Source organism: Octopus bimaculoides, chromosome 4 (assembly GCF_001194135.2).
Source record: "Octopus bimaculoides isolate UCB-OBI-ISO-001 chromosome 4, ASM119413v2, whole genome shotgun sequence".
NCBI lineage: Eukaryota > Metazoa > Mollusca > Cephalopoda > Octopoda > Octopodidae > Octopus > Octopus bimaculoides.
In genome coordinates, this window is record NC_068984.1 from 12,328,187 (window position 1) to 12,344,878 (window position 16,692).

General features: G+C 35.2%; 3 protein-coding genes across 3 annotated transcripts in view; 2 read left to right on the forward strand and 1 right to left on the reverse strand.

The window, feature by feature from the left end:
* LOC106883527 (complex I assembly factor ACAD9, mitochondrial) overlaps positions 1 to 6,611 on the forward strand; it is a 54,735-nt gene extending 48,124 nt beyond the window's left edge. The window contains exons 14-18 of the mRNA XM_014934561.2: positions 1,039 to 1,165; positions 3,916 to 3,993; positions 4,791 to 4,919; positions 6,262 to 6,334; positions 6,425 to 6,611. Coding sequence (XP_014790047.1) covers positions 1,039 to 1,165; positions 3,916 to 3,993; positions 4,791 to 4,919; positions 6,262 to 6,334; positions 6,425 to 6,525 — 508 coding nt within the window. The 3' untranslated portion in view covers positions 6,526 to 6,611. The remainder of the gene's footprint in view (positions 1 to 1,038; positions 1,166 to 3,915; positions 3,994 to 4,790; positions 4,920 to 6,261; positions 6,335 to 6,424) is intronic.
* A 776-nt stretch (positions 6,612 to 7,387) lies between these two features.
* On the reverse strand, positions 7,388 to 12,860 carry LOC106883512 (60S ribosomal protein L18a). The gene is made up of 5 exons (XM_014934545.2): positions 12,780 to 12,860; positions 12,023 to 12,202; positions 9,658 to 9,787; positions 7,747 to 7,856; positions 7,388 to 7,532 (listed from the first exon to the last, which is right to left on the reverse strand). Exons 1-5 carry the CDS (start codon positions 12,795 to 12,797, stop codon positions 7,440 to 7,442), a joined length of 531 nt encoding a protein of 176 aa, XP_014790031.1. The 5' UTR covers positions 12,798 to 12,860; the 3' UTR covers positions 7,388 to 7,439.
* A 145-nt stretch (positions 12,861 to 13,005) lies between these two features.
* The window catches only part of LOC106883502 (exportin-T), a 56,836-nt gene continuing 53,149 nt past the window's right edge, over positions 13,006 to 16,692 (forward strand). The window contains exon 1 of the mRNA XM_052967618.1: positions 13,006 to 13,978. Within this exon, the coding sequence (XP_052823578.1) occupies positions 13,883 to 13,978 (96 nt within the window). The 5' untranslated portion in view covers positions 13,006 to 13,882. The remainder of the gene's footprint in view (positions 13,979 to 16,692) is intronic.

Consider the following 16,692-nt stretch of genomic DNA (forward strand, 5'->3'; position numbering starts at 1 on the left):
ATATGTATATATATATGTGTGTGTATGTTTGTGTGTCTGTGTTTGTCCTCCCAGCATCGCTTGACAACCGATGGTGGTGTGTTTATGTCCTCATAACTTAGCGGTTCAGCAAAAGAGACCGATAGAATAAGTACTAGGCTTCCAAAGAATAAGTCCTGGGGCCGATTTGCTTGACAAAAAGGCAGTGCTCCAGCATGGCTGCAGTCAAATGACTGAAACAAGTAAAAGAGTAAAGAGAGTGCCTTTATATTTACTGTTAGAAATCCAAACCAAGTTTCTTACTTTAGATTTTCCATTTACTGAAGTTTAAATAACATGGAGTTATTTGGCTGATCGAGGTGAGAACAATGATTGTTTCTCTGCTGTCAGCTGTAATGATTTTAGAGCAAAGCTACGCTGTAGCATTATTATAAACCGTTTCAGTTATGAATTAGAGCAAACACCACTCCTTCAAATATGTATTTCATTTAATTGCTTTAATGGGAGCAGATAAGGCTTAATGCATATTGTCTAGTGAAGATGACAATACAGTAAAACTGTTGTGGAGAGTGGAGTATCCAACATTCTGGATGGTCTTTTTATATAGTAAAGAATTGTGTTCATATAATTGTAGAGAGAGAGAGAGATGCAACTTAATTAGATCTAGTTTAAAGGAACGAGCATGTTATTCATAATTAGCATGGAAGGCAGATGTTAAATGATGATGATGTATATCTGCTATTAAATGATATATAATATATATAAATAAATATATATTTATGTATCATTTAATACCAGACATACATCATCATTGATTAACATCCGCCTTCCATGCTGGCATGGGTGGGACAAAGCCAAGGAACTCTTAGAGCCTTGGGTTTGTCCCACCCATTCCAGCATGAAAGGTGACCGTTAAACAATGATGATGATGTATATCTGGTATTAAATGATATATGTTATATATAAATAAATAATATCCTATATGTGTGTGTGTGTGTGTGTATACACATACACTATTTGGATTATATAATTCTAATGACTCGACGTTTTAAATTTCAGGAAATTAAGAAACCCTCTGAATAATCCAGGTCTTCTTTTCCGGACCATTTACTCCAACATGAGAAACCAAGTGACTGAGCCTAAAATAACTCATGAACTTGCTGAGGCTGTACATCCATCTTTGAAGGTTGTCATCTTTTATTTATCAGTTCTCTGCTTTATATACATATATACATATATATATATATATACCTCATCTGACGTAAAACTTTCTATTAACAATTCTCCAAGTAGCATACACATTTTATTCTTTAAAATGAATTTTAATTAAGATAAAACTGTAATTTTTACTCCAGTCATGTAGCCTTGGATTTTCTCCCACTACATGGGACCTTAACCAAGGTCTTCTACTGTAGCCTTGAGACAACCAAAGCCTTGTGAATGGATTTGGTTGATAGTAACTAAAAGAAACACACACATATATATTATATTTGTATAAAAAGCATGATAGTGACTTTGAAATTTCAACTTGCAAGACTTCATTAGTCTGACAAAGGCTAGCAGGCCACAACTTCAACATCACTGTCATCTCTCTTGTAAAAATTTAATAAACATGTACTTTACTAAGAATACTGAGTAATCCTTCAATTTAGTGTCAAATATGTTTTTATATATAACTTGATATAAAAACAAACTACACCTGTGTATATGTGTGTGTGTGTGTGTGTGTGCCCTTATCTTGAAATCGTTTGATGATTGTAAATGAGCATCATCATCATCATACAAGTGAAGTTACTTGTTTCAGTTTCCCAAGGGGAAAGGTTACCTTGCTTGGACGCAGGAGAGAATTGGTGACGGGAAAAGTATCCAGCTGTTGAGAATCTACCTCAACAAATTCTGTCTGATCCATGCAAACATGGAAAAATGGACATTAAATGATGAGGCTTATGATGATTGTCACTCAGAATCTGACTCTGGTGACCTTCCATATTCTACAATTAAAAAAAAAAGGTGCTTATAAGCTGAATGAGTACAAGAATTTTGTTTCTACCTGTTGTTTAGATCTATAATCTTGTCATATATTATTTAAATGTTAAGAACACAGCAGTTTTTTTTATTTACATGGGGTGAGTGTACAAATTCTTTAGTCATAAAAATCATTGCTCTCAACACTTTGCCTGAGCTGTGTATCTCCTGTGATACCCAGATCATATTTCCCTGGCATCCAGGCATCATAAATGATGTATATTTTACATCTTTTCAACCCCCAGGGTAATGAGTAAATTGGGACTAATGAAGGGTAACCTTTATGTCACTTAGAACATATGAAACAAGGGCTAACTAAAACTTTGAAAATAAGCATGGACATTTAGGACAAACTCCTGAATGTGATTAGGACAGAAAAAGAGTTAATGGCTGAAAGTGGTCCATTTCTTGTTTCCTCATTGATGCATTTCATTTTTTAATTTTTTAAATCTAACTTTTAGTCAAGAAAGGCAGTATTTGTAATTCTTTACAGTCTGGTAGGAAGGAAGAAGATATCTTCAAACTGGAGACCTGGCTCAAATGCTTACTACAGTGTGGACTCTGCCAAAGGCATCCAAAATACCAAGCAATGGTGGTGTTAAACCAGGCAACAGATTAAGTCTATCTTGATTGCAGACACTTGAAGAAGTCTATAATTCAACAGACCGTGGGAAAATTTGAACTCACAACTCAAAGAACTGTGGCAAATACCTTAAGGCATCTCTGTCTTGTTTTTACAATTCCACTGATGCACCACCATAGATTGTTACCCTTTTTAATTGAATTCTTGAAGTGTGGAAAGCAAAGATGACTTCAGTAGGATTTGAACTTGAAATACAGACTGTTTGATCAAATTTCACCAGGCATTCTCTCTGATGTTCTAATGGCTGTCAATTCAGTTGCTTAACCTTTTAGACTTTTAATTGTGATCTTTGAGTGAAACATTCCTATAAATAAATCATTCTTATGGCTGCTAGAGTTGTTAGCAGCATTTCTTCTGCTTTTATATTTTGAATTCAAATGTTACCAAGGTTGACTGTGTCAGTCCTCCTTTCAGGGTCGATGAATCAAGTACCAGTTAAGCACTGGGGTTAATGTAATTGATTTAATGTTTCCCCTAAAATTGCCAGCCTTGTACCTTAATTTGAAGAGCAATAAGGCAGAATCGTTAAAGTTTCCGAAAAATTGCTTTGCAATATTTGTTTCAGATCTTTAAATTCTGATTTCAAATTTTACCCATCAGGGTCACAAAATAAAATACTAGTCAAAAACCAGGGTCAGTCTCATTGAATTACTCCTTCCCTGAAAATTGCCGGCCTTGTACCAAAATTAGAGTGCATGGTTATGAAGAATAGCTGGCATGAAGTTTACAGATTTTCAGTTTTTGGTTGTTGTAAGTAATATCAATGCATTAGAGAAAAGAATGAATGAATCAACTTCCCCTTTCAAATTAATATAAGCATGGCTGTGGTAAGAAGCTTGCTTCCCAACCACATGGTTTTGCTTTCAGTCCCACTGCGTGGCACCTTGAGCGAGTGTTTTCTACTATAGCCTCAGGCTGACCAAAGCCTTGTGAGTGGATTTGGTAGACAGAAACTGAAAGAAGCCTGTTGTATGTATACATATATATATATATATATATATATATATCTGTGCATGTTTGCCCCCCCCCCACCATCACTTGACATCTGATGTTAGTGTGTTTACGTCCCTGTAACTTAGTGGTTCGGCAAAAGAGACTGACAGAATAAGTACTAGGCTTATAAAGAATAAGTTCTGGTGTCGATTAGTTCGACTAAAGGTGGTGCTCCAGCATGGCCACAGTCAAATGACTGAAATGAGTAAAAGAATATATTAACTTGGAAACCACGAATCTTTGTTTTCAAATAATTCTGTTATTGTTTATTTCAGACGGAAGCAGACATGTTGGAGAAATGTACTGCTCAGTTCAAAAAAATTGTAGAAATTATTTTAGCAAGACATGGAAATGTAAGTTTCTTCTATGAATTTTCATTATTAATGCGTTTGTTGTTGCTACTAAGATTAATATTACTTAATAACAAACTTATTTTATTGAGCTCTTTACTTTTCACTGTTGTTGAACCCCTGATCAGCTCAGATCTAGCAGACCTCTTTGTTTGGTTTCACCACCATCACTCAGCGTACGTCTTCCATGTTGGCATGGGTGATTCCATGTTGGCATGGGTGAGACAGTTTGACAGGAGCTGGCAAGCCAGAGGACTGCACCAAGCTCCGGTGTTTTGACATGATTTTTACATTTTGATGCTTTTCCTTATGCCAATCACTTTACAGAGTAGGCTGGGTGTGGCCGGATACCTTTCCTCATGCTAACCACTTTACAGAGTGTATTGGGTATATTTCGTATTCACCAGTAGCTTGCAAAACAAGATGCCTTGATTGAGGAGGGTATGATAGTCAGGGAGGTGGTTTATGCCAGAAGAAGAGGAACAGGTGTCTTGCAGTAGAGGAGATATGTGGCTACCACATCTGGAAAAGGAGAGATGGTATTGTGGAGATGTGATGATGAACTCCTAAGGTACAAGAGGGTGGAAGTGAGGAAGACGGGGACAGAGGAACAGGTGATGGGTATAGAGACAACAGATCAGATAAATTTGCGAGCAACAGAAGATTAGATGAGGGCTATACAGATATAAGTAATAATGCAAGGCGTCTTGTCTTGCAAGGTGTTTACCAACGTCACTTGCTTATTTTTTACACTGATGTAAAATGTTTTGTATGGTGAAAAACTTTTTATTTTCTTCCAGAAAATTGTTGATCAACAGTTGGATGTCCAACGTATTGCAGACATTGCTATCGATTTATATGCCATGACATCGTGTATTGCCCGTGCATCTCGTTCCTATTCCATTGGCTTGCGTAATGCTGACCATGAGGTATAGTAAGACAGTTTTCTTGTTTCAATATCTAAGATGACAAAAATTCAGTTTTTTTCAAATATTTTTTTTCACATTGTTAATGGTTTTCAACAATAGTTGTGTTCTTGGTAAAAGATTTTTTTTGGTATTAATGCATAAATAATTGGTTTCATAAATTATTACTAAAACCCAATGAGGAGTTCAATATAATTAGAAATTGAATGAAAAACATTGGCCCTTTTCTTGGATTACGCAAGAGGAAGGGTATAATTAACTGAATGAAACCCTGCTCTATCAACACAGAAATGCTACATGGTGTTCCTAGATGAAAGCTGGTTTTGGTGGGTTCTGAAATCAGAACTAAAGTACGCTCTGACTTAAAACCAGCTAGTGTCTGTTCAGATGTCTAAACCACTCAAATGAAATTGTGGGTGAACTTTGTAGGAGTTTTATGTTTGTGTAGAACTTATTCACACACAATTTGTTGGTTGAGGCTATAAAAAGGCTCTGACTGATTGGTATGAAGTCGCTCACCATTCTCTGGTCTCCTCAGGGGTAAAAATGAAATATTAGGGGATAATGAGGACTCATTAGACAAGTAAAATTACATAAAACCATGTTCCTTGTTACAACAGGAAATTTTCTTCTGGCAATACTGCATCTATCCAATCTAATGGACGTGCAAATAGATTCAAGAAATCTTTTGAATTTAAAGAATCTATGATTCTCTTCCCTTCTGATCAAGGGGGTAAATATATATATATTTGGGGTAATTGGTTAAAAAGCCCCCCAACTCTGGGTCTAATGTATTTCATAAGGTTATGTACTGAATGATGTAGTAAAAAAAAATTCTCAACCAATTTAAATTTCCCTTTTCGAGAAGCATAACCCCCAGTGAAAACCTTTAGCAATTCTCATGTAGAAGAGTATAGGTAATTATGACATTACGAATTAATCCCACAAAACTAATTTACAAGCTTAAGAGAAAATCTGCAGACAAAAGAGGGAGGTTTAAATAATTTTGCCTCACTGTGGAACCCATTGGAATAGTACAGTATATCTTGCTATCAAAGGGGGCAGAAAAAAAACAAAACTATTAATTTGCCTAATTAAAAAGGAGACAGGGAAATATCTCAAGTGGTCTGTTCAGACAAATTGCAGGATTAAAAAAAAAAAAAAAAAAAATCCAGGTTGGAGAATTGGGATTGTGCTTTGTGGAGATAAGTCACAATGAAATAAAATTTTAAGTTGGTACACAGAAATAGCCTAAAAATATTGAAGAACCTAAAGCATTTATTTCATTAGCTAAACATTTTTTTAGGTAATCATAATTAAATGCACTGAATTTTCCTTATTGCAGATAACAATAACAAAAACATTCTGTGCTCATGCCAGCCAAAGAATCGGTAACAAAGTGCAAGAATTAAGTGTGGGTGAGTATACCCCCCCCCAATTCTATAAGAAAAAAAAAACAAACAAAATTTCTCATTTTGATGGTTTTAACCTTCTCTTATTTTGTACAGGAAGCGTTATGAATTATGATGAGAACCTGAGACAGATATCAGACCGAATAATCAGTGCACGTGGATATGCTGCTGAACATCCCTTGACTCGCAACTGGTAACAGTGGCATGAAGTTCTATTCATCGTGAACCAGAGTTGTCTGTATGTGTATATATATTAAATAAAGAAAGGTTATCTTCTATAAAAGTTTTGTCAATCTATACACCATTGGTTTGCAATGTAAGTCAAATGCTCTGACTTAACCAGAAAAAAGAAGTGCAAGTTAAAACATACAATTTGGCTTCTGTATTCTTGGTAGAAAAACACAGCTGGGTCAATGTTATAGAATGTGGACTAGCACTAAGGATTGCCAAAAGTAAACGAAGGGCCATGCTCAACAAATGAATGGAAGCTACTGGACTATTAAATACCAGCAAAATAACGCACTCGGTTCACATCAAGGCACCCATCAAACACGTGTAATCAGAGAAATTGAAAATCTAAAAAATTGCCTCCCTTACAAATTGAGTTTATGGAAATACTTTCAGAAAGTTCAAACATTTTACAGCAACCGTGTTTTTAGTTATACTTGCTGAATTGGGAGGAACAGAGCTGGCAATTGCTGCAGGTCTTCCGAGGACAATTAGCTTGATGCCATTAATACTCAGTTAACAGGTCAAAACCAGCAGGAAAGCATGGGAATCCCAGAAGATATGGGGCCTAGAGAGAAAGGACTGAACGCAATAATAGCAATAAAGTGGAGATACAAGTGAGCAGGAGTGCCTTAGTTGTGAAGGTAAGATTCTAGGCAGATCAGAGGAACAATACAGCAGTGAGAAACATTGTTGATGGGAGACTGAAATATTTACCAAACAAAGTCTTTAGTGTACCCGATCTGATGCTGACTAAATTTTACAATGGAAGGGTGCAACGAGATGGCCACCTCTAACAGGGCTTCAAATAATTAAAAACAAACACAAGCAAACCATTTGAAATTTTGTTTATTGTACACAATCAGCTCAATCTCTGAACAGATTAGAAATTAGTGTATGGTCTCCTAGTAGTGAATTTAGGATTTTGTAAGTTCCTTTCCACGCGATGAGGCAATGGGAAGCGGATTTTGGCATTCTGCAAAAGAAAAGACAAACATAAGATGCTTTGCAAACATATAAGTCAAGCATTGACACAACCATTTATTCATTCCCTAGATCCTCACAAAAGGCTGAAGTAGATTACACACACACACACTTCTGACAGAAATATCACGTCCAACAAATGGTTAGAATGCATCCCACCCAACCACCCACCAAAATCGTTTAATAAATAATCAAATTTCACTTACATGGAACTGCTTAATGTAAGCTCTTCTGCATTTCTTGGCTGGCACAGTTTCCACTCTAATGATTTGGATAGCTGAAGGCCTGGCACGATGCCTAGCTCCCATATCACGGTCTAAAGGCAGAAATAAATCATTATTTAATTTCAATAAATAGAATATACGAGCTTTAATCTTCAAAACAGATCAACCAAAAACCCCCGTAGTTTGACCACTAACATTAGGAAAAGAATCTCCACTTACAATCAATGTATTTAACATTTTTCAAACTAAGTAACAAACTCCACAATTGTTTCAGAAAATCACCTTTTTGATATCCATTTTGCAAGCCACAATGGATTTTATGGCTGGATGTCTTTCACCATGCCAACCATGCAAGTGTTCTTTTTGTTTTGTGACACTGGCATTAGCAAGGTCACTAACATGCATGACAAAATTTCCTCAACTGAACAAGTGTTTGAAAGGAAGAGATGTGGCCTCATGCGAGGTGTTTTGTTATAGAAACAAAAATGGTGGTGACTAGGTGCCAGGGTGTAAGAAACAGGTGTGGTGATAAACTGAATGTAACACAAGTAAACAGTCAATGGAAGGTATTGGACCCCCATTTGAGACATTCACAGATAATAGAAAAACAATGTCATAGCCATTAATCCTTTTGGTCTACAGCAGTGACCAAAATCGAACAGCTATATTACTATTGCACACATTTCTGACACAGGGAAATAGAAAGAAATCCCCATGTAAACGGTTAGAGTGCATGAATCCCACCCACAAGACCCTAAATTAAAATAGGTCAGCGACCAAAGTACTTGCAATGCTGGAGAAAAAAAAAAAACTGTCATGTAGTGGGTTACAAATTTAGTGATAGGACAGAAACCACTAATATCAGAATTATCCTGTTGAAATATTTGCAAAAACTAACTAAAGTAATTCTTCGAAATGGGGTCACAACAGGTGTGTATATGTTAAAGGTAGTCAATGTTTAATCTATTGTAGAATGCATATTCTAGAAAGTTTAGAATTAACTAATAAAGGAAGTCCTGAAGGCCAACACCTACACCAGCTAGAATTCAATATCTCTGATTAATAATTCACCATCTTCAACCTCATTAGTCATATTGGATAGGCTAAATAAATAAAAAATTGCTGTAACTAGAAAAAGGAATTCCTAAGTGAGCAACAATTGCAAAATATTAAGACCAAACCACTTTCAGCCAATGTCTTTCAACTCACACCAGCATGGAAAACATGCTTATTATACCAAAGAATATTACAACAGTAACTACTCTTCACTACAGCTGTTTCTGAACAGAAAGAACTAAGAGGTAATTAAACTGAAAATCAAGCTCTTTGTTACCATATTTCTGCTGAAGGGCACTGCCCGTGTTTGAATTTTGATGCAAAGTTATCATTCAGACATTTACCACAGAAAGAGACTGCACCAATCGAGTTAGTATCAAGAGATACCACTTAAATGACCAGGAAGAGATGGGTTTGAGGAACATTTAAGCCATAACAACAGTATCAAACACAAGGAAGAAAGAGCATGTATCTAAGGTACCCACAAAATGGACTGGTGTTCACTGACCAATTGAAAACAATTCTTGAACACCACCAGGACAGTAACAATTAACAAAGAAGATATTTGCATTACATTCAAGACAAACTTCAGAAAAGCAATGTGTTATTAAGGAAAAGGCTAGGCAAAGGGTAAATTAACCGACCAGATCCCTAGACCAGGATGATACAATCCTAACCTGCTCCTCACCCTTCAGACTGATCAAGATATGGATAAGTACAATGTTTATCGAAAACAAATACTGAATAGTGCACAAAACTGCAAAGTCACTGATATTTCTCCAGAGCACAAACCAACTAAAAACACGCACATACATACATATGTATATATATACTTACAGCACTGAGTCACAGCTCCAGCAGCAGTGAGATCACGGTATTCTTTGTACATGTTGTGGATTCCACTTCGAGATTGATAACGGAGCCAGATGCCATAATTCTTTATGGTCCCAGGTTTTCTTTCAAAAATCTAACAATAAATTTTAATACAAAATATAAAAAGACATTTAACAATCAAATTGTCATCTGACAGACATCAACCACCAAAACATCATCTTTCCTACTGATAGAAACACATAGTGAGTCAGATATTCCCATGGAATAAAAAAAGTCCATATACCCTTTCTAATACTTCTTTCAATCAGGCTCAAGGCCAGGAATTTTGAGGGGAGGGTGTCAGTCAACTACATCACCAGTACTTAAGAGATGAAAGGCAAAGCCGACTTCAGAATGTGAAGGGCCAAAACAAATATTGCTAGGTAGTTCTTAAGCTCAAATGATTCTATAAATCCACCACCCTTGCTATTCAGACCTACCATTTCATACACATCATGTCACTGGGCTTTGATAAGATTATTGACTAAGCATGCTCGGAACCAGAGTATTTACCAATATCAAATTATAATTCAGATTTCAAAACTGGACAACGACCATAAAACTAAATTTTTTCAACACTCTTGGAATGCTGGTTTCCTACCCAATAAGCAATGGACAGGGCTAATAGACATGACTATCTTGTGTAAAGGGAAAAAGACATAGTTAAGCAAATGAATTAACCAGCTTAGTCAAATGCTGATACAACACAGACATTGAGATAACTTTATTCCAACATCTGAATCACCTGTTTTTGCTTATCCTATATCCACTTCACCACACCAGCATGGATTAGATGATTGTTATTCTGGCTTTGTATTACAGTCGGATGTCCTTCCTGACACTAATCATTAATTGTCTTTCAAGTAAGGGATCTCACAAGGCTCTGAAGTAAATGACACACAAACACCATTATTACCAGAATGTTTTAACTTTATCCAGTATCAATACAATTATCTCTAATCACATCTACAAATACTAAGTTACTGTACTGTCTCTTGCACACTCCGTCTGTAAAGTTACCATGGAAATAAAGTCACACAAGTACATCTACCACAAAGCTGTGCAGTATATAAATAAGTAGCTTCCACTTCAAATAGAATCAAACTTTTATTATTTAATTACATTGCACGATGAATATATTTGAAACTTCCTCAATAGAAATATAGCTATGCATGTGATATATTATAAGGGGAAAAGTGATTAGATTTGCACTGCTATTTCTAGCAGGGCGTGTGACTACAAAGACTGATGGAAGGGAAAAGTACTAAACAATTGTATTCAATCCCATAAACCTGGAACATAGAAATACAAGCTTCAACAACAATAAATTGCCGAGTTTAAGGATATGTGCATATACTGCAGTTAAAGAGAAAGTCGTGCGAAAAACAGTGAAACGTTGTGATATTGAGTAAAGGCGTTACAAAATGCTTACTATAGTGGCTGCATTCTAAGGGAGCCAATAATTTAATACATCACGTTTTTACTCCTGATGGTTTAAAATGATTTTGAGGCACCTAAATGTGCCTTCTTTTCTCCTTAATACAACAAAAATGTATACCTTTTTTCTTTTCGCAACTTACTGCAGTGAATATTTCATGTGATCACACCCCATCTTTTCGTAATTACACCGCTTCCTCCCATTTATCACTGGATGATCAACATGCTATCTTTCTTTGGCACATGGCCTTTGGGTACTACTCAAATACAGAGGTCCCTAAAAACCCTAACGCTACAGGACCTCTGTATTTAAGCGCCGGCCTTTGTCCATGAAGAATCTTCCTCGAGAAAATAACTTTGCTTAATGAACTGTTGGTACTAAGGAAACGACAAAAACGTATCTCTTCACCAATAATACAATATTAAATCCATTAAAAAAAACACAGCTATAGAGAGTGGTCGAAAGATGAGAGGTTAAAAAAAATTCTAAAAACTAGAAGGCGTGTAGTAGTCATCCGCTACACTGTATAGTGCTTCTTAAACTGTCGTAAACCTTAATTTGTATTCGTGAGTTTAATCAGTAAAAAACATTTTCAATATTTAGTAGGGTATTTTATTATACCCGCCTAATGAGACGGGTGTAAATAGTAACGAAATTCATTGGGGGTGGGGGTGGGGAAGCATGGAATTGAAGAGGTATAGGAGAAACAAAATGTAAAACTTTCGGGACAGAAATCACTATATAAAGAAAACCAGTTTCTTGTCCCTTTCGTTTCCCATGACGTAGTGACTAGCGTTAACGGAAGAGCAATAAATTTTCTCTTTTACTTCATCTCCCATCTGCAGCGAATTTAAAGCGATTGACATTTCTGCTTTTTTTGCAAAAACTTACCTTGTGGCAACAAACAATTTCTCCTCTGCTCTTCTTTAATTTCCTAAGTTGACTGGCAAAATACCAAAATCTTGACTTAGCACTGCATGGTTCAGATGCAAATATTCTCATCTGAAACAGTGGTGGAATCGGACATTTCTCTGTCGGTAATTCTCGCCCGATTATTTTATATTCGTTCAACTGTAATCAGAAATAAAATTAAAAAGAACCGTAAATTACAATCTTAACAATGCGGCATAAAACAAAACTACTTTGCTTCGTGGGTGTATCAACCTAATTCAATCCCATAAATGCGTTAACTTAAGAGTGAAACGACCAGGTTGAATTTATTGTAGCACAATTTTTCTGACGTCAACAATATAGAACTGTTGAGTAAAGGGACATGTGCATAGGGGAAACGACCGATAGAAAATATGGTTAATTGCACATTAATAACAGCAAGGCTATGGTTAAATAAGAAATAAAACACGTAAGACTAATGTATAGGTTTGGGAATATCACAGAGCATTTCTCGTAAATATACATTTTTCCTTCTGAATATTTGGAACCATTCTGCCATGTGGCTACAGCGCCATTTTGACTAAGGAACCGCGAGAAAACCAAGTAATTTATCACTAATTGTTCATCTTCACAATATTTACTGCATAACAGATGAGCAGAAGTGATTAATTAATCTTCATTTGTTCCATTAAAAGTATATTTAAAGAGGGAAACGTAGAAAATAAAGCAGAAAAGAAGTATTTTTCGAGGAGATTACCTGACCACGGGCTCTCATCTTGACGGGTGATGTAGAAAGGTAGATCACGTGACGAAAACGAGACTTTACAGGGACGGAAATACTTAGATTAATATCGATATTAAATTTTTCGCTGAAATTTATTTAAAACATCTTTAACACACCGATAATATATTATATATAATTTTAAAAGTGTAAAACTAAAAAAGAACTATTTAAAAATAATTCCTTGTTTTCTGCTCGAGATCTCGAACACTCGAGATATTCTAGCACGCTTGTGGAAGCGAGACTTGTGATACGGTGATGTTAATGTCTCAATGCAAACAATTGAAGATGGGAAAAAAAGAAAACAATTTGAATTTACCAGATCACAAACTATGACATAATAACCTCTGTAATACTTTAGTTATCCTATCATCTATTACCCATTATTATGAAGCTACAGTAACAGTCTGTGTAGCCATATAATTGTGTAGTTATTACTTTTTTTTTTGTTTTTAATCCATTTAAGTTTGAGCTCCACGTGTCTAAAGAGACGAGAGAGACTCCCCAGATTTTACCGATTCGATTTGAAAATATAACAACAACCCCAAACCTAGAAAAACTCACAATTACAACATCATTTATATATCATTTTATCAACCTGCTCTAAATTCTGGTCTCATACTTCAATTCTGAACAGATTAAAAAAAGAAAATTATTCACATTTTACCATTTATTATTACACAGAGAAGAGAGAGAAAAAACCGTTTTAACAATTAACTGTTAAATGTGATATGAAAAATATTCAAATTAAGTTTACGCCAAGAACAGTCATAGAAGTAATTGTTAATACGAATATGGACACGGAATTTTAATTGTTAATTTGTTGAAACATATCTATCAACCGTTATATATATATTTTTTGCTGGTTAATAAAAACCAGTCTTTTAAATAAAATAGTCACCAAATGCTCTGTCAAGCCAACATCTTGTCCTCCCATATCGACAACAGCAAACACAATTCCTTCTTAATATATATTTAGACCTCATACATTTTATTTTTGTTTGCATTGAACAAAGTTTAAAAAGGAAGACAGTAATTTGACGAGAGTGTGAGATCAGAGTTGGTGAAGTTTAAAACAGATGGGAACGGTTTCTGTTCCAATGCTCGGCATGGATGAACAAGCTCTTAGTTTTCTTGATGGACCCCACTTGGGAGACGGGAGAGCTCAAGAGAAGGTAAGTTAATATTTCAACCGTAACAACAATAATAACAACAAATAGTAAAATTGCTTTTAAAAAACTTATGCTGATCATTGCAGTTTCTCATAATATTCAAAATTTCTCGCGAAACTTTTTACATTCACACCCATCTTTACATTCCCTTGACATTATATATACTCACATATTATTTGTATTATTATTATTATTATTATTGGTCCAGATGGACTATATGTAATCTGAACCTTTCCCTCCTTGTTTTTGTTTTTTTTTACGGAATCCCACGTTTTAGGCTATGGAGATTCCGATTCTGAAAAATTTTTTTCAAAAATCTCAATTTCAAAATTTCACCCCCCCCCCCCGGTTTTTATATAGATCCACAGGGTAAACCTAACTCTAACCCTAACCCTGACCCTAAACCTAACCCTAACACTAGTATTGTGAGATTTTCCTGTTATTCCTAGCATGTAAATAGCCTGCTTGGTGGTGGGGGGGAATTGAAATTTTTCAAACAACTTTTTTTCAGAATCGGAATCTCCATAGCCTAAAACGTGGGATTCCGTATAAAAAAATAGTAAATAAGGGGGAGAAAGGTTCGGATTACATATAGTCCGTCTCTACCTTTGTATTATTATTATTATTATAATATATATATATATAAATAATGTGTGTGTTCTATATTAAATATGTACACACACACACACATGTGGATGCCTATGTGCGCAAACACGTATACACATCACATACCATTACATTTTGCCCTCTGACACCATCACTATTTTAACCCCCACCATGCTGTAACAATGTAAGCTTTTCTATATTGTTTTACCCTCCTTGATATAAATTCAACATTGTGTAAACCACAATGTGTATTCACTAATTCGCATATCATAAAAAGAAGACCCAATCATATTTACATGCTTTGGGTATATTAAAGTTTTCATTATAGATTATATACTAACACACACACACACACACACACTTAATATTTAATGAAGATTTAACAAATAACCGGTTTGTTTCATCGAGATCTAACTGGATAAGTTTGCATGTAAGTTTTTCTAACCATTGAAATGGAACTATTTCATAATATTGCACACAATCTAATAAAACTGATGCAATAATTATGAAAAATTCTATTTACTCTAACAATGCTACCAGTACCATGAGTAGATAACAAAAACATGCTACTAAAGTATTATAATCCATTCTTGAATTATTAATATTCTGTGTTTGGGGTACCGACTAGATTACACACGATTACAGAATAAATAGTCTGTGAATCAAAGATCTTTGGTCAGAATGGAGTAAATCGGTCCTATTTTTAGAACTTGTAATTATTTGTTTTCATGTGTTTTTAATTGAGATTAAACACTAATTAGTGAACACTTAGAGTCAATCTAGTTTTATTCCTAATAAAACCATCCGAAATGGAAATGCAATTATAACAGACGACTTCATAAGAAAACTGAGCACCAAGTTTACTTTAGATTCTAATATTTGTATATTCTGACTTTATGGTAATTGATTTTTTAAGTTATGCCCTATATATATATATATATATATATATATATATATATATATGTATATATGGCATAATCAACGTTTGTTTATTTACTTTGCAAGACATGGATTATTTAGTATTACATGGCAGATTTTTCTAAAATAAAAATTGTTGCACGAAATAGCATTCAAGTCGTGTTTTGTAAAAGACATCATTGGGAAATGTAGCATTTCCGCATTAAACAGGTTGATTTGCGCCATTTCATTAGCAGATGTCATCATTGGTCGTAAGTGGGACTTTAAATCATGGTCTCTTTATATTATTGTAATAAAAAAAAGACCATTGTAAGCTGTGTGGAGCTGTCTTACGAGTTTATGTGTCCGTCTCTGTTGGCATCTACCTTTTATGTCATGGGCCGAATTAGTATCATTTTTATTTGTTGTTGAATGTCAAGGAACTTGGATATACTCAGCCACAACGACGACAGCTAAGAATACCTAAGGGGTCAGTGACACTCACTGTTAGGTGCTTAAGAAAATAAAAATCCTTTGTTTCTATTTTGACTAAGTATTCATTTTGGAAATAATATAAAGCAAATGTTTTTATGGGAAATATTAAACACTTGACAGCCTGACCCTTGGAACTCCCCACACCATCTTGTGTTTCGTTTTTCTATCCGATATTCTTCGGTTTCTCGAATTTCTGGAAGAAAAAAAAACGAATGTAATTCTATACCAAAGAAGTATTATATCCACCAACGCTATCAGCTGTAAATGTTCGAGAATTAAACCAGTTTTCCAACTGAAACCTGCAGGCGTCCATAAAAGAATAGACACTAAGAAAGAAAAAGAAACGTCTGAAATATTTTTCTTTTTCTTTTGCAATGTCATTTTGCAACGAACTCCTGACCTGTATACATGTACCTATGTTTACATTATCTATGTAGACCGTTGAAATTCTGCCGTGGTTAACTTTGCCATTCATTAATTTGGAGTCAATGAATAAAGTACTGAGATCAATTCTGCCTTCTTTTTTTTTATCTTAGAAATCGGTTGTGGTCCGGTCAGGGGAGGGACGAGTCCGTTTAAGTCACGCGGTGTCCCTACAACTCCAAGGCGAGAAATACAGTCGAATGTGGCTGTTGTTAATCGGGCGATAAATTACAGAATAATACTGATTCCCCCCCCCCCCCTCTTTGTAAGCTATTTGGTACCACTTGATTATTTTC

Coding starts and splice junctions, on each gene's coding strand:
- LOC106883512 (XM_014934545.2), bottom strand. Junction 7,857..9,657: donor TGGAGCTGTGACTCAGTGCT/GTAAGTATATAT, acceptor TTCTGCCTTTAG/ACCGTGATATGGGAGCTAGG. Junction 7,533..7,746: donor CTTACATTAAGCAGTTCCAT/GTAAGTGAAATT, acceptor TTTCTTTTGCAG/AATGCCAAAATCCGCTTCCC.